Source organism: Oryx dammah, unplaced genomic scaffold, assembly GCF_014754425.2.
Source record: "Oryx dammah isolate SB20612 unplaced genomic scaffold, SCBI_Odam_1.1 HiC_scaffold_20, whole genome shotgun sequence".
In the NCBI taxonomy this organism is placed as follows: domain Eukaryota; kingdom Metazoa; phylum Chordata; class Mammalia; order Artiodactyla; family Bovidae; genus Oryx; species Oryx dammah.
The window spans coordinates 39,348,917-39,366,801 of NW_024070204.1; the positions used below are offsets into that span (position 1 = coordinate 39,348,917).

The window sequence follows — 17,885 nt, forward strand, 5'->3', positions numbered from 1 at the left end:
GGCCCCTCTGGTAATGCAGGGCAAGTCCCTCTCAAGTTTCTAACCTCTCTGACTTCCCCTTCTGCCGCATCTCACTGGTTAACTTCCTCTCCTGGTCTTACAGACTAATGTGATTAAATGTAAATCACCCAGACAATCCAGAATAGTCTCCCTATTTTAAAGTCAGTTGATTTGTAACTTTAATAACATCTATGAAGTCTCACCAGCACAGTACCTCGATTAATGGTAGAATAACCAGAAATGATTGTCTTTGGGGGACTGGGGAAACTCTTTAGCATTCTGCCTATTCAGTCTCATCAGCAACACTTTAAAATCATGTTACGTCATTGTTGGAGTGATCAAATATCTGTGGATGACTGGTCTCATCTGTTTACACCTGTTCTTTCTTTTGCAGTTTCATTGTTTAATATTTTCTGATCCTACTTTTCATATTTCAGCATTTAAACCCCTTGGCTTATAGGGTTCTGTGTTATTGTTTTAAAATATGTTTATTGGTCAGCTGAATGGGGGAGAATGATGTTTTACTCTCCCCCTCACCCTCCCCCTCACCCCCCGCCCCCCCACCCCTCAAGCAGCACCCATAGAGGCTGCTTGGAACAGCTGGACTCTATTTTCACAGACTTCAAAATCATAGCACGTTTGACTTGCAATAGGTCATTGATTTTCAGTTTGCTCACGCATGCTCAGTTGTATCTGATTCTTTGCAACCCTATGGACTGTAGCCCACCAGACTCCCCTGTTCATGGAATTTTTCAGGCAAAATTACTGAAGTGGGTTGCCATTTCCTACTCCAGGGAATCTCTCCCACCAGGGATCTCCTGCATTGGCAGGTGGATTCTTTTACCACTCTGCCACCTGGGAAGCCAAATTTCCCATTTACCTTTGGTACTATGGTAAAGCCAGGGCATTTGTTTGTAAGGTCTAATATACAGTCAAGGCTAAGAACTATTGATATGCTCCCAACATACTCTTTTGGAAATAAAGAGGCTAAGGGTGTGAAATGATTTACTTAAAGTCCCATACCTAGTGACAGATCTGTTTCTGGCCTTATGGTTTAATTATTTGTAGAGTTCAGTGCTCAGTAATTATATGCAAAATGAGTGTTACGGTCTATAAAAGCCTGCTTCTCGCGTCAGTAGAAAAACTCTTTCTAGGACCTTAAGAAATTATTGGACCTTGCCAAATATGTTTAAAAGTCCCTTCTCAGCAATTTGGTCTACACAGATACATCCTACAGTAGCCAGGGGCTGGGCACATAGACCTCCCCAGTCTCAGAGTCTCAGAACTGCACCATCCAGTGCAGTGGCCACTCACTGCCTGCAGCTCTTCAACACTTTTAATGTGACTGGTGCCAGTTGCCATGTGCTGTGAGTGTGAAATACACACCAGATTCAAAGACTCAGTACGGGAAAAGAAAAGTGCATAAAATATCTCAATACTTCTCCTATTTACTACATGATGAAGTGATGATATTTTGGATATATTGGGTTAATTAGGATATATAATTAAAATTTATCTATGTCTTACTCTTAATGTGGTTACTAGGAAATTTAAAATTATACAGACAGCAGGCATTTGTGGCTGGCATTATATTTCGGTAACAAGTTGCATTTTCTTTGGGGAGTATTTTCTACTAAAGCTATTAACAACGGGTGGTCCACATCAAGCTATTACACCTTCCGTGATCTGAAGAGTGAAATGGTGTATTGTAAACTTCCTGGCAATGAGATGTGACATTGATCTGCCCTATGTTTGCCATCTATCTGGCAGCCAGTCAGTCTGGCCAAATAGACTTCTTTCTATTTATAATATAGGCTCCAAAGAGGCGGGTGATGCCCTCATGTCATGGAAAGGGCACACCACATAGCTCTTAAGTAATGTACCTAAAAGTAGACCAGGTGCTCTTGGAATCTCTGAGACATAGAGATAAATATCCTTCTCCTAAAGAAACTACATCAGCACTTATGAGTTATCACCATCCTTGACAGGCCCTCGGTACTGGAAATACTATAGTGCCTGTCCCTGTCCATGATTTAAATCTGGACTTTCCTCTCTTTCTCTTGCTCTCTGAAGTATGGCCTGCCTCACTGGTACCCTACTTATGTGTTTAGTTGGCCTGGCTTAGTATTTTCAAAGAAGCATGAACGGCAATGGCAGGCCTTGGAGAAGGTTCCAATCCATACCTGGAAGTATTCCGTCTGAGGTTGTGGGATTCCCTTAACTTCTCAAAGCATCTCTAAACTTTTGTTTTCTCTATTTTAAAATGAGGATCTTTTGCAAGGAATGAATGAAATAATAAGGTACTTGGCACATTTATTCATTGGCAGATTTTGGAAGGGGCATCTACTCTGTGGGATCCGGGGCTAGTTGTTGGGGATAAAAGCGTGAGTGACACACAGCTGTGGCCTCCCGGTTGCTCACAGCTAAAGGACGAGAAAGACAAGGAGCCTGGCAACTTCAGGACAGGAGGAACCCTCTGTACTTGACAGCTGTTTATTACATTGCACAGCACGGGGTTTGGTACATCCCAGAAGCCTGGTATGGTATGTAGGTGAGGAGACAGGCCCCGCAGTGATGAACTTACTGCCTGAGCCATCACATCGGGCAATGTAGGGCTGCGTCCAGGGCACAGGATTGCTGACTCCTTTTCTAGCCATGTATTTCCCAGGAGAGCATATTGCCTCACTCTTGGTTTCCCAACTTGTTTACCCTGAAACAACAGCTTCACTATTTTGGACTTGATAAAAGAAAAAAAGAGTTTCTTCCAACATTTGCTCTATATGTGATCCAGGTATATGAGTGACTCCTTGAATACTCTGAGTTACGGTTGAAATCATTGTCAAATTATATCTCATGAAGATACTGAATCTTTTTTGTTATTTGAAGACTTCATCCTATGAGATCTTCAACAGCTTATCTATTTCCAATAAATTAGGTAAAACAAAGCCTGTATTTCCATCTGAGAGTCTTGGAAGAAACTTCAGCATCTTCAACTTTGTTTAAAGTACATTCTCAAAAAAATAAATAAATAAAGTACATTCTCCATGTTCTGTGTGATCTGTCACAGTAATAAAAATTAGATTTTGGGGGGTTGGGGGAAGCCACTCATGGAAAGAGAAACCAGAAATCCAGTAAGAGGTTTGCTTTCTCAAATTCTATTTAGGAAAAAAAAATGACTTTGTAGGTGCAATACTGTAAGATATACAAAGAAATGGAACATACTTTTCAAATAAGCACCCACCTATGTGACTGATTTTCTCTTCCATGTAAGAGTTACACCTGCCTCGTGCCCAGTGAATGCACCAAATGTATCAGGCTGGGTGAGTTTGAAGGTTATCCATCAGTCTAGCTATTGTGTTGAGGGGTTGCAAAGTGCCACTGGGTCCTGCTGAATTCAGACAGGATATCCCATGCACCAAGAAAGGTCCACTCCCAACAGAATGCCCATGCTTACCAGGAAAGGGGAAGCACCAAGCATTTGGTCTTGAAATGGCCCTTATTCTTTCAATCATCCAGAAAGAAAAGGGTGGAAGCCCAGGTTCCTGTAACCCAGTTGCCTTCTCTGTGTTCTCACAGGAAGATTCCTGGCTTTAAACCAAGCATCTTATTATTAGAATTAATCTACCCAGTTTTCAGCTGTAAGAATCCATAACTCATGAAACAGATGATCTGGATCCAGTAAACAGCAGCATATAATATTCTTACAGTAGGTGAGATTGTGATTAAGAGGGAAATCAATCTCTGATTCCCACACTTTTTATTCTGATTACTTCTCCCACCTAAGCAGAAGTGAGCAGCATTCCTGCTTATCCTAGGAGATGTACGTGTTACATGGTGATGATCCTTCCCCTTCCCTGGACACGCGTGTGATTTAAGTGCTTGATTGAAGAGGGGAGTCTCACCTGTTGTGCTGATGGCATCACCACATCCCTAGGCTTCCATTCCAGGACCTACAGTGAAAGCCCCTCTCCCAACCCCATGGAAACATAAAATGGTCTGCTTAATCACTAGTATCAGAAAGTGTAATAAATAACAAGTGTTGATACACACAGAGTAAACTGAGGTTTGGTAAAGCAAGAATTTGAACCTGTTCCAGAACTTGTGCACTGAAGCCCTAAGCTCACCCTCTGTAGCTGAAGGGCAAGGATAGCATCTGTGATAGTTTGATAGTAATTTCTATAGCCCTGGAAAAGTACCAATGATTATTAATGACATATGGCCATCTGACGTGGAACAGGTGGCATCAGATGAACCCGAGTGTCCAGGGCTCACTCAGTAGCACTGTCCCCTGCCTGTTGTGCCCATGTCAGCAGATTGTTTAATCTTTGTACCTATTGCCTCACCTGGAGTCCAGAGAACATCATCTTCTTTCCCAGCTGGTGGTGTGCTGGGCCCAGCTTATACCAACTTGGGAATCTACGTTTAGTGATGTCAATGATTCAGTGAATCCAAGTTAAGTGACTTGGTAGCTTAAAATCAGCCTTACTCCAGAGAGACAGTTGTTAGATATTAGTACACCACTGACTATGACTCCGGAGAAGGCAGTGGCCCCCCACTCCAGTACTCTTGCCTGGAAAATCCCATGGACGGAGGAGCCTGGTGGGCTGCAGTCCACGGGGTCGCTAAGAGTCGGACATGACTGAGCGACTTCACTTTCACTTTTCACTTTCATTCATTGGAGAAGGAAATGGCAACCCACTCCAGTGTTCTTGCCTGGATAATCCCAAGGACGGGGGAGCCTGGCGGGCTTCCGTCTATGGGGTCACACAGAGTCGGACATGACTGAGGCGACTTAGCAGCAACAGCAGACTATGACTCAGAGGTACGCTGTGAATTATCATACTTCTAAAGGTAAACAAAGGCACAGTGGGCACCCTAAAAAGCTCCCATAAATATAATCATACCTAAGTCTTCAGTAAATCTTTTGTCCCCATCATTCTGCATTTGGGACGACCTCTAAAGACTTAACCATTATGATTTCATATGTCACTATAAACATACAATTTTATTTTGTGTATTGTTTTTGTTATGAAAGCAGATGTGCTCCTGTAACAGGCTAATGTTTCTGAATGCAGGTACAGACATACAAGCCATAAAGTGTGTATATCATCAAATAGGAATATAAAATATAATTCAAGCCACATATGTAATTTAACTAATTCTCAATAGTTAAATTATTTTAAATGGGGGATAGTAGTTTTAATATTTTATTCAGCAGTCTAAAAATATGATTTTAACATGTAATCAACATAACCATTATTGAAATATTTTGTATCCTTTTGTACCAAACCTTCAAAGTCCATATATATTTTACACTTAGAGTACATCTCAATTTAGATGCTAACTTTTCATCTGAAATATACTTGATCTGTACTTAAATCTTATAAAATGTACTGTTGAAAAAGGTTTACATACCCAACCTGTTCTGAATATATACTTAATATTTAATTGAAATATTTAATCAAAATTAAGTATAACTAAGCTTATTTAATTCTTCAGTTGTGTTAGCCACATTTGAAATATTCAGTGGTTGACTGGTAGTAACTAAATTAGCTCAAGTGTTAATACCCACCATATATGCTCTACACTTTTTTAATAAAAATGGAGACCTACTATATATACCACTTCCAAAGGACTTTTCCTCCCACACCTTAACTATTTAAATTACTTTCCCATCTTGTATTCCCTATCAGATCCCTGAAGGGAGAATTCAGCAAGAGTAGTTATATCAGTAATGTCTGTGCATTTTTTCTCCCTCACTGATAGGAAGGAGATAAATTGACCTAAGGCATTTTGAGTCTGACAGATTTTCAAATGACCATCACCAAAAAGTAGATAATAACAAGAACTCTAGGTGCAAAGTGTTCAAATAAATGCCTGAAGCTAATTAGAATAGATTATTTCAAATACCCTTTTAGATGGACCTCTTCCTTTTTCAGTGCTGAGTTCCTAGAAAAGCTTCACCAGAAATCAGTGAGATTCAGTTTTGCAATACTTCATTAGTAATCAACACTAGCCTCAGAAAGTACACATTTATTAGGTTATCTACCTGGAGTCTTGGTTTTGCAATATAAACAATTCTGCTTCTGTTGGGTTTTTTTTTAAATCAACCCTCACTTTTTCCAGGGCCTCCCTGGTGGCTCAGATGGTAAAGAGTCTGCCTGTAGTGCGGGAGACCCAGGTTCGATCCCTGAGTTGGGAAGATCCCCTGGAGAAGGAAATGACAACCCACTCCAGTATTCTTGCCTGGAAAATCCCATGGGCAGAGGAGCCTGACAGGCTATAGTCCATGCATTCGCAAAGAGCTGGACATGACTGAGCCACTTCACTTTCTTTCTTTCACTTCTTGCAGAGCAGAATCACTAGATCAATAAAACAGAAATTTGGGGAAAGTTATTTCTGCCCAATTCAAGCCACCCTTTTGATATTCTTCCTAACTTGGCTGTGACAGGTCTACAAGCTCCCAAGTCTGTTATTTTACTCCTCCCATTTATGAAAATGTTAACATCATACTTCTAAGGATGCTTTTTGACTGTTTTCCTTTTAAATACATGATGCAAATCAGAGGGTGTAGGTGGTTTTGGATAGTGGTTCATTATATCTCTGGTAAATTACTAACCAGATATGAGGACATTTTTTCCTGTATGGCTTTATAGCTTTTTTACTGTTACTTTTATTTTCTTTTATTTTTTTAAAATTTATTTATTTATTTTTTATTTATTTATTTTTTATTTTACTTTACAATTCTGTATTGGTTTTGCCATACATTGACATGAATCCACCACGGGTGTACATGCGTTCCCAAACCTGAACCCCCCTCCCACCCCCCTCCCCACAACATCTCTCTGGGTCATCCCCGCGTACCAGCCCCAAGCGTGCCATATCCTGCATCGGACATAGACTGGCAATTCGATTCTTACATGATATTATACATGTTTCAATACCATTCTCCCAAGTCATCTCATCCTCTCCCTCTCCCACTGAGTCCAAAAGTCCGTTATACACATCTGTGTCTTTTTTGCTGTCCTGCATACAGGGTCATCATTGCCATCTTTCTAAATTCCATATATATGTGTTAGTATACTGTATTGGTGTTTTTCTTTCTGGCTTACTTCACTCTGTATAATTGGCTCCGGTTTCATCCATCTCATCAGAACTGATTCAAATGTATTCTTTTTAACGGCTGAGTAATACTCCATTGTGTATATGTACCACAGCTTTCTTATCCATTCATCTGCTGATGGACATCTAGGTTGTTTCCATGTCCTGGCTATTATAAACAATGCTGCAATGAACATTGGGGTACATGTGTCTCTTTCAATTCTGGTTTCCTCAGTGTGTATGCCCAGCAGTGGGATTGCTGGGTCATAAGGTAGTTCTATTTGCAATTTTTTAAGGAATCTCCACACTGTTCTCCATAGTGGCTGTACTAGTTTGCATTCCCACCAACAGTGTAGGAGGGTTCCCTTCTCTCCACACCCTCTCCAGCATTTATTGCTTGCAGATTTTTGGATCGCAGACATTCTGACTGGTGTGAAGTGGTACCTCATTGTGGTTACTGTTACTTTTAATAAAGATGACATGGGGATTCTTTGCAAAGTAGTCTTATCTTCACTTTAAATTGACCTGCTGCTCATCATTTCTGTGTGGATATCTCTGAAATCCAATAGTGATTTCTCAATGATTTTGATTGCTTTTATATTTTCCATTGTGCCTTGAATAATGCTAGCAGGTACTGGTGATTCAACAAATACTTGCTAATTTTAAGTGAAAGAGAGTTGAACCAATGGCTTCCTTTGCCTGGAGCTGGTTATAACATATTGGGAAAAAATATTGTATTTAATCTCCGTCTCTTCTTGTGTGTTTATGGACTGTTTCATAGCCAAGGAACAAAACTATATCATTGGCCGCACTGTGATTTGGAGGCCTCCTTTGCTAGGCAGTTTACAGAATTAAAACTCATGCCAGCTGTATCACAGGGCTTTTCAACTGGGTCTCCCTCGAGGAAGGGGGAACAGGCAAAATGCCTCAGGCGCATTGAGCTCCAAATAAATGGTGTGAGTTCCCTGATGCAGGAATATCAGCTCCTTCTTCCCCCACCCCAGTGAAAATCATGCCTTGTGGCTATAGCCAAAGAATGCATAAATATCATTAAAAATGTAGAGAAGGGTTTTCCCTAGGAAAATACTGCAAACTTCAAAAACCCTATAGATGAAGGTACAGTTTAATAGATGCCTCTGAACAAGGCCTGCCTCTAGTTAGATTATTATATTAGGAAAGGGAAATAAAGGATTTACTCCTGCTCACATCTGGCACATCACTGATAGATTAAAGTACCAAACTTTGTGTTTTGGCACTCTCTCCTCTGCCAGTGACATTTTATCTCCTCCAGGACCTAATGAAAGAGAATCCTCTCATCTAGAAGCTGCCGTGCAGAGCTCTGCACGGTTGAAGGGGGACGCTTACAGTTGAATCATCCCAGGCCAACTAACACTCTGTTCATGTGAAGGCATTAGAGAGAGTTCACTAGGGGACTGCGAAGGAGGGGAGAGCACAAGGGGACCACTTTTGCAGTCATCCTCACTGAGCCAGCAACAGTGGAAGGGGAGCATTAATCTCTAAGGAAACCCTTAGCCCTTCCTGGAATCCAGCCACATTGCTTTATCTTCTTCTCTGCTCCCACCCCTTGTTAGAGCCCTAGAGTTGAGGGGTCCCTATGCTCTGCTCTCTATGGCAGTGAACTCCTTTATGTGGGAGGATGGCTATTCTAAATAACCTCCTTTTCTGCTGTGCGAGTGTGCCAACAGGTTTCTCATTCATTTTGCTTTGTGGATTCCAATTTGTTTCGTGAGATAGAATGTGGCCTGTTGGAGATGGATTTAGCTCCTAAAGGAATTGTGATCATCAGTTCCTTACTTGGGGGAAGTGAAGTTCATTTGTAGGCAGCAGCTTTCAAAAGTTTTGGGGATGGGTGGAGGCCAACTACATTTCATTTGAAGCAAAATTCACTTGTCTCTAGCATCTGACAAGACTCTTTGAGAAGTGTGGAGAGGTGACTTCCAAACCAGGGAAGCATCCTTCTGAGAAATGCAAACCTGTTCATATCCTTGTTCAGTCGCGGGGTGTACAGTGCTGCCTCAGAATGGGATTCACTGTTAGGACCCGACGTCAAGAGAGCAAGTGCCAGGGGAGGCTTCTTTACCTGACACAGTGTGGTAAGGCACGGTGAGTGAGCCTAGCACTGGGTACAGAGTCCAGTTCCCCAAAGCTTTTCTTCCTTAAAAAAAGACTTTTGAAATAAAATTTGAAAGGAAGTACCCAGCTATCAAGAGGGTAACATTTTCAACCTATAACATGTTTGTGTTTAGCCTCTTTGTGTATTCCCATAAGCCTATTTATATATTCCCATAAATGGCACCCCACTCCAGTACGCTTGCCTGGAAAATCCCATGGATGGAGGAGCCTGGTGGGCTGCAGTCCATAGGATCGTGAAGAGTCGGGCACGACTGAGCGACTTCACTTTCACTTTTCACTTTAATGCACTGGAGAAGGAAATGGCAACCCACTCCAGTGTTCTTGCCTGGAGAATCCCGGGGACGGGGGAGCCTGGTGGGCTGCCGTCTGTGGGGTCGCACAGAGTCGGACACGACCGAAGCGACTTAGCAGCAGCATAAGATATTATGGGAAAACCTGAATGAACTTCTTGGCCAAACTAACATTTCTGCTGGAGACCTCAAATTATGAATATAATGGCCTCTTCATCTAGGAGTAAAGGATCTTGGGAGAGAGGCTCAGTGAAAGTAGATGTGGATGACGCAAAGTCATTAGCTCAGAGCCTTCCAGGTTAAGAATTTAAAACACGGGTGTTATAATCACCCCAACTCACATTAGTGTGAACTCTCACTGTTGGTAAACTGTATTCCTCTATAATGTCACACTCAATCCTCTGAATGACCCTTGGGGCACTGTATGAGAGCTGTTTTCATGCATGTGGGAACACGAGAGAGATTCTGTTCACCTAGAGATGTTTTCTTAGAATTTTTTAAGAACATAAAAAAATGATACAGAATTTTTAAAATGTTGCATCATCCACTGTCTAGAAATGAAAATGTAGCGCATCAGATGTTTAATACCTATTCAGAATTACACAGCCGTTACCTGGCTCAAAGCCTCCCATTACCCATGAAAACAATCATCCGTGTTCATCATTTCAGTTTGATTAGGGGTAATAGGACTATTCTGTTGTTGTCAAGAACGTAATAAAAATAAATCCAATAAAGACACTGATGGAGCTCCCAGTATGATGATCAGATCTGCCTGAATAACTTGCAAAGAACTATAATTTTATGGAAATATTGCAGCTAAGATTTAAAGTAGTTGGCATTAGTCGTCAGATGTAGCAACAGCTCTCCAAAGGGCAGTCTGCCGAGTTCATTTTAAGCCAGCCTAAACTTGTTCTTTAGAGATCAAGGAGGTGGACATCTGGATTATTTATTACAAAGAAGCTTCATTTCCTCCAGGTAAAGTGTGTGCTGGCTGAGGCATGTTGACCTGTTCCCCCATTCATCACACTGAAGGGTCCAAGGTGTGGCCAAGCTTGGGATTCCAAATGGCTAGCCCGCAAACTGACCCTTCGTAGAATCTGAGGTGCTCACATTCCTGGGCTTTTCAGAGACCTCATCCCTTCTGCAACTAAAACCCACAAGGACACCAGGTGTCCCAGGGGAGGCCACCTAGGAAGCACTGGTGTTTTTTTCCCTTCCACTTCCCACCTTCTCTCTGCAGCCTTCCAGTTTAAGCCTCCTTCCTATGGCTCATTAGCACAGTGTTTTGAGTGTTAATTGAGCTCTTTTCACTGGGAGACACCTTGGAGAAGTTTTACTATGCCTGAAGTGGGTTGTTTTGTTTTTCCTTTTTTGGCCTGTCCAGCCCAAGGTCCCTTGCTTAGCGATACAGCTGAGGAGTTCCTATTTCCAGGTCAAATTAAAGTGAACCATGCTGGCGCTGTCATGAAAACAACGTGTGGGGGTCGTTTGTTGTGAGGTCATTCTATGGCTGTTGGCAAGAATGTGGAAATCTAGTGTCCATGTCCTTTCTCAAGGCGAGCACCCACTGGAAGTAGAATGTATTACACCCTGGTGTGTGTTCTCATGAAAAGTGTGGCAACGTGAGACTGTAGGGCAGTGAAAGACTTAGGAAGATTCCTTCTAGAGCTGATGTGCGTGTCAACTCATTCCTGATTCAGCCAGTATTTAAACAATTTTTGATGAACATGGTCTGTTTTTAATTGCTCAGCTTAATTTTATTTTCCTTTGTATGATTGCAGGTCCTACAGGTATGGATCTCTGGCAGCTGCTGTTGACCTTGGCAGTGGCAGGCTCCAGTGATGCTTTTTCTGGGAGTGAAGGTGAGTTCTGCTTTTCCATTCCCATTTGCAGTATTTTGAAACCACACTGAACTTTATTTGTGAAATCTAAGTTCTTTGGGTGAGGTAATTAAAAGAGGTAAGTTTTAAGTAGTGGTAAACAGAGAACCTGTGGTAGGTTTAAAATTGCAAACTAGGAGGACATCTCTGGGGATGTTTTAGGAGGAACACAGTAGTCAGCTTTGACAGCTGCTGTTTCTTCATCAAAAATAAATGCTGCAAATCATGCTGAGGACATTTCTGGTGAAGGCATGCCAGGTCTCTTGGTCTCAGGCTCTGGGAGGAAGATTGAAATTGCACTGAAGGGTTATTCACCAACTGATCACTCCGCTCATCTGTGACTAGGGTTACCAAAGCCTGTTTCCAGAGCTCAGATTTAAGGCCTCTTAATCATAGTCTCTGAGAGTGGAAATTTCAGATTTCCAATAAAGTTCACCCCTCACTCACTGGATGGTTACCATTTGGCTAAGTTAGAAGGAAGAAACAGCTGAAGTAATTGAATGATGTGCTCAGATGTCACTAATTTCCTTGGCCATCTCTGTAATTCTCCCTTCTTCTTTATACTCTCTTCCTATTGGAAAAGTTGTCATATAGTCAAACTTAGGACTCAAACGGTAATAACTGGAATAGGCGAGTAATGAAAGGGAATGAAAAGGATTTTTCTGTCCTGAAAGAAAACCATGCTGATAACAAAGTGGGAGACTTTTTAAAATATCATCTTGAGTACTTGATTTTTTTTCTTGCCTGAGCTTCAACAAAGGAAAGGATCATGTTTCTCCTATTCTGTGATTCTACAGTCACTTGTGGCTTTAAGAGCAGCCAGCTCCCTTACTTCCCAGGCAACTCCTGTTGGAAAACACAGTTTAGCCACAGAAGTAGTGCCTTAAAATGTCCTCCCTGACCTTCGAGCCAAAAATAAATCCCTAGTAGTGAGCTGCAGAGGGCAACCAGAGTAACTAAGAAAACAAGAAGGGTAAAATGTTATTTTATCTCCTAAAACAATTTTAAAATATTTATAGAAAAGAAGTTACAATTGTTTGAAATATTTTGGGGTCTCTCTGGTGTTATAATGTCAACATTATGCAAGTCGAACATGGAGGGAATCACAGCCTCCATGTCAGCAGCTTTTCCCATGGCTGGTTTTAGACCCTGGTTCTGAGCCAAAGATTTACAGCTGAGATCCTGTGCCATTCCAAAGTCATGGTGGTTTAATCTCTACTTTCTTCATTAAGATGACTTTCACTCTACAAGGCTAAGCTTGAGGAATTTAAAAGACTTGTGAAATGAAAAGTATGGCAAAGGAACTCTAAAGAAAATGTATGCCTGGCTAAAAGACTAGAACTCAAATTACATTTTTGACCTAGAGAGTCTGCAAAGAGCATATATTTCAACTGCTTTGACATTTTAGTAAACCTTTAACTTCATGGAGGAAACAAAACAATTAGTTGGTTTTATGTTTGCCCTTTTTTTTTTTTTTTTTTGCTTTTTGATAGTTTTTTGTTTGTGGGGAGCACAGAATAAGAAAATGCAATAGTTTATAGTAAATACAAATTGTATATTCCACAGTACTTACGGTTTAACAGTAGTTGCACATACCAAGTAATTTAGCAAAGGGAAAAAAAAAAGTTGTTACTCTTTTTTCTTAGTAGGCTAACCAAAATTCCTTTGGAATATGTGGCTACTCCAGAATTCTTAGCTTAAAATGGCCTGAGGATTGTTAAGGACAGGGTATGATGTTTATATAAGAAGATGCAGATGAGCATGTTTGAACATGAGCAAGTGTGTGTGTGTGTGTGTGTGTGTGGTGCTTGGCAGTTCTGCCCATTTATCTGATGGGTTCAGCCAGAGTGATCTCCTGACATGACATGAATTGAATCTCAGATGACCTTCATGGGCCACGTGTTTTTTTTTTTTTTCCCTGCGAGATCTGGATTGTACCCAGATCACTTTATTTTCTCTCCCATTGTATAAGGCAGACTAAAAATGTAAGAGAGGACTTTGGGGGAAAAAAAGGTGTTTCTCTATTTCACCAGCCATTCGCTGAATCTAGTTTGGTCAGTGGAAGAGGCGGTGCTGCTGAGCAAGCGATCTGGGAAGCGTCACCTAGAGAAGAGCTGCCCAGAGGCTGGTAGAAGATGGCAGACTTGCATGCCCAGGGAAGGTTGGCACCTGAAGCCTTGAGCAGGGTTTTTCTTGCTTGGGCAGATGAGCAATTAAAAATATACTGGCCCTGAGAGAAGTTTTTCATTAAGTCTAATTGGCCTATCGGAAATTTAATGAGAACTAAGCGCTGAACAGTGCCACCATTGTATTGGCTACAGTGTATTGGTGTATCAGCTACAGCTGCTTTCTCTGTCTTTGGCTACAGTGTATTGATGTATCAGCTACAGCTGCTTTCTCTGTCTTTCATCCTTAATACATGATTGACTGGGGGGTTTGCAGGAACTAACGCCTGTGCTAGTGATGTGTTATGTAAGTGAATATTGACATACTCCAGTCAATAATGTTTAGGTAACAAAAGTTATATTAATAGGTCTCTGATCCATTAGCTGTTAATATTAGTCTTTATATCTGATTTTCAAGGCAGTATACCTCCTCTTAGGGAGAATTTCTTTTTTTTCCTGGATGTAGTTTATTTAAATTTTTAAATCAAAATATGGGTACAGCATAGTCACTTGGTATTTTCATAGATTATATTCCATTTAAAGTTATTGTAAAATTACAGCTATAATTTCCCACTGTGCAATGTATTCTTGTGGCTTATCTATTTGATATATAGTAGTTTTACCTCTTAATCCCATACTGCTATGTTGCCCCTCTTCTCTCTACTTTCTCTACTATTCACTACTAGTTCTCTCTGTGAGTCTGTTTCTATTTTGCTATATACATTTATTTGTTTTATTCTTTAGATTTCACAAATAAGTGATATGATAGAGTATTTGTCTTTTTCTAACTTTTTTCAGTAAGCATAATACCCTCCATGGCCATCCACATTATTGCAAATGGTAGAATTCCATTCTTTTTTATGGCTGAATAATAGTCCATTATATATTAACACTTATATACATCTTGTTTTATCCACTTGTTGATAGATACTTAGGTTGCTTCCATGTCTTGGCTATTGTAAATAGCGCTGCTGTGAACATCAGGGTGCCTGTGTCTTTTCAAATAAGTGTTTCATTTTTTCCAGATGTATACCCAGGAATGGAGTTGATGGATCACATGGTCCTTCTATTGTTAGTGTTTTGAAGACGTGCCATACTGTGCCATAGTGGCTGCCCCAATTTACATTCCCGCCAACTATGTAAGAGGGTTCTCAGGGAGAATTTCTTATTCCAAAATCAGAAATGAGCAACAGTGCCCCATTTTCAGAGGGCTTCACAGGGTTGAACTGTCAACTGGTTGCCTTAAAACTGCGGCTCCTGTGATAATGATTTTAATGAGAAATATGCATAAAGATGTTATGGATACAAACATGCTTCTGAGGAGCACCTGTTATATGTTGTTGTACCTCTACTCTTTCTGTTGGTCCCTAGCTGACCTCAGCAACCTCAGGTGAGAGCAGGCAAGCCCTGCCCTGAAGAAGTTCAGTCTAGCTGGGATGTGAAGAACCTTTAGGTATTAATGAGAGACTACAGCTTTAAGGTCGAGAGTGTGTGATGAATGCAAATGACCAAGATGTTCTGAAAAAGAATAAATCAAGGTGGCTAGAATAGTTTAATTCAACAAATTCAGTGTATGGAGCAGAGCTTCTCATTTTTAAAGATTGAACTCAGGGCTATGAGGAAGATAGTGATTCTTCCTTCAAGGAATTTAGCATGACTTAAGAGATCAAGAATATCCACAGAGAATGACTGTATGAGTTGGTTATATATGGAAACAAGTGGCCTGAACTACTGTCTTTAAGAAGATTGAAGAGAGGAGAGCCATGTCAAGCTGTGGTGAAGTAAAGGAGACTTCACAGAGGATGTTGGTGTTATTTCAGCAGAAATGAGAATACTGGGTTAAGATTTGAAAGGCTGAGAAGAGCAGGCATGGCTGCAGAAGTAACATGTATAGTGATGGAACAACAGAAAAGAAGTGCTCAGGTGTAGATATGCAACAGATGTGGAGTGCAAGTCATCTGGTCACTGGGTTTGCACTGCACGCAGGGCACTGTGCTAGGCAGTGAGTGGTTCTAGTTCACACACACAGCATCCAACATGTTTTCTCAGCACTTCCTTTGTGGAAGATGTATAATTAATTTGGTCAGAGTGTACACTATGTGAATGCTGTGTTTGTAATTATTCCCTTTCTATGTAAACTTAGGTTGATGAATTCAAGATAAATTATGGAAGGTCTAGAGATAGCAAAACTTCATGGAAAAGGCAAGGCTTATTGGGCCAGGAAGATGGGTAGTATTTGGAGAGGCTTATACCATATTTGGAGAAGGCAATGGCACCCCACTCCAGTACTCTTGCCTGGAAAATCCCATGGACGGAGGAACCTGGTAGGCTGCAGTCCATGGGGTCGCTAGGAGTCAGACATGACTGAGCAACTTCACTTTCACTTTTCACTTTCATGCATTGGAGAAGGAAATGGCAACCCACTCCAGTATTCTTGCCTGGAGAATCCCAGGGGTGGGGGAGCCTGGTGGGCTGCCGTCTCTGGGGTTGCACAGAGTCGGACTCTACTGAAGCGACTTAGCAGCAGCAGCAGCAGCAGCAGCAGCAGCATACCATATCCAGCAAGTCATAGTTCTTAAATTCTGGCCAGGTAAAAGTGTTCATGGTGATGCATTGTGTGTGTGTGTGTGTGTGTGTGTGTGTGTGTGTATATATATATATGTCTGTGTGTGTAGAATTTATATATAGCATATATAGGGAATTCCCTGATGGTTCAGTGGTTAGGATTAGGCACTTTCACTTCTGTGGCCAATCCCTAGTAGGGGAACTAAAATCCCATAAATCGTGCAACTTGGCCAAAACATACATATATATGTGTACATATATATACATACATATATACGTGTGTGTGTGTGTAGGGCATGGTTTGCAGACAAAGCACATCGTTAATATCTTATCACTCTAAATATCATTCCATTAGATAACTTACACTAGGAGTAAGATGCCATGTCCCAAAGGAACCCAAGATCCCTCAAATAATGTTTTCTATCTTTGGACATTTTTCATAAACTTATACAAACATACACAGCACTTTTGTGAAAGAAAAGACAGCTCTCATCTAATTGCTAACAATAGGAAATTATGACCCAATGGCAAGAACATTATTTAAAAAAAAATAAATAAACCTTTCTCTTTCATGCCTGCTTGCAGGCAAAGCCCCACAGAGCCCTGGGAGCTTCAGGTCATGCAGGATGTATTTCACCCATGTATTGGAGTCATGGCTGTAGTTGGTAAACAGTAAAAGGTGTGCCTGTTAAAAGTGTTTTCCAGAAGGAGTAGTTCAAGGCTTTCCTTGAATTCACCCTAGAAGTTAGCGAGAAGGCCTGGGAGCATGAGATTCCTGCTGTTTTTACTTCAAGAGACGAGAAGTCTTAGTCCCTTCTGGTGCTGTGGGCATCAGCAGCCCTATGTCACCTGGTCCTCTTGGTGTATCACAGATGGCTAAGCCACTGGAGTTCAGGTCCCAGCAGGCCAGGTGATGGAGCTTCCAGTCTTGTCTACCTGGGTGATGCCAATGGAAATATCCAGAGACCTTTGTGGGTGATGAGGTCTTTCAGCAAGTTTTTATTGAATATAAATTTGAATTTACCTATCTGCCTTTAAGGAGCTCATGGGCTATAGAAGCCAGACAAGTAAACTTAACTGTGGTCCTCTGAGGTTATTAAAGAGATTTTTTAAATATATATGATTTTACTTGACTGTGCCAGGTATTAGTTGTGGCATTAGGGATTTTCAGTCTTCCTGTGGCATGCGGTATCTTTAAATGCTGCATGCAAACTCTTAGTTACAACACATGGATCTAGTTCCCTCACCAGGGATTGAACCCAGACCCCCTGTGTTGAGAACATGGAGTCTTAGCCACTCAACCACCAGGAAAGTCCCTAAAGAGTTTTAAGCAGGGTAATACTACTGTTAGATTGTCATTTTGGAAACAGTGACAATGTTTGTAGTAGTAGATTGAAAGTTGCAATGGCTGTAGTAGATTAAAAGTGAATTGGAGAGAGCTGAGTGTAGGGGAAGGTGGTTGCAATAGGGTGAGATGATGCAAAGTTGCTGCTGCTGCTGCTAAGTCACTGCAGTCGTGTCTGACTCTGTGCGACCCCATAGACGGCAGCCCATGAGGCTCCCCCATCCCTGGGATTCTCCAGGCAAGAACACTGGAGTGGGTTGCCATTTCCTTCTCCAATGCATGAAAATGAAAAGTGAAAATGAAGTCACTCAGTCGTGTCCGACTCTTCGTGACCCCATGGACTGCAGCCTACCAGGCTCCTCTGTCCATGGGATTTTCCAGGCAA

General features: G+C 41.3%; 1 protein-coding gene across 2 annotated transcripts in view; it reads left to right on the top strand.

Annotated features, from left to right (window-relative positions):
• The window catches only part of GHR (growth hormone receptor), a 297,195-nt gene that overhangs the window by 122,482 nt on the left and 156,828 nt on the right, over window positions 1-17,885 (top strand). For both annotated transcript variants that reach the window (XM_040262428.1, XM_040262429.1), the window contains exon 2: window positions 11,327-11,407. In XM_040262428.1, the coding sequence (XP_040118362.1) occupies window positions 11,338-11,407 (70 nt within the window). In that variant the 5' untranslated portion in view covers window positions 11,327-11,337. The remainder of the gene's footprint in view (window positions 1-11,326; window positions 11,408-17,885) is intronic.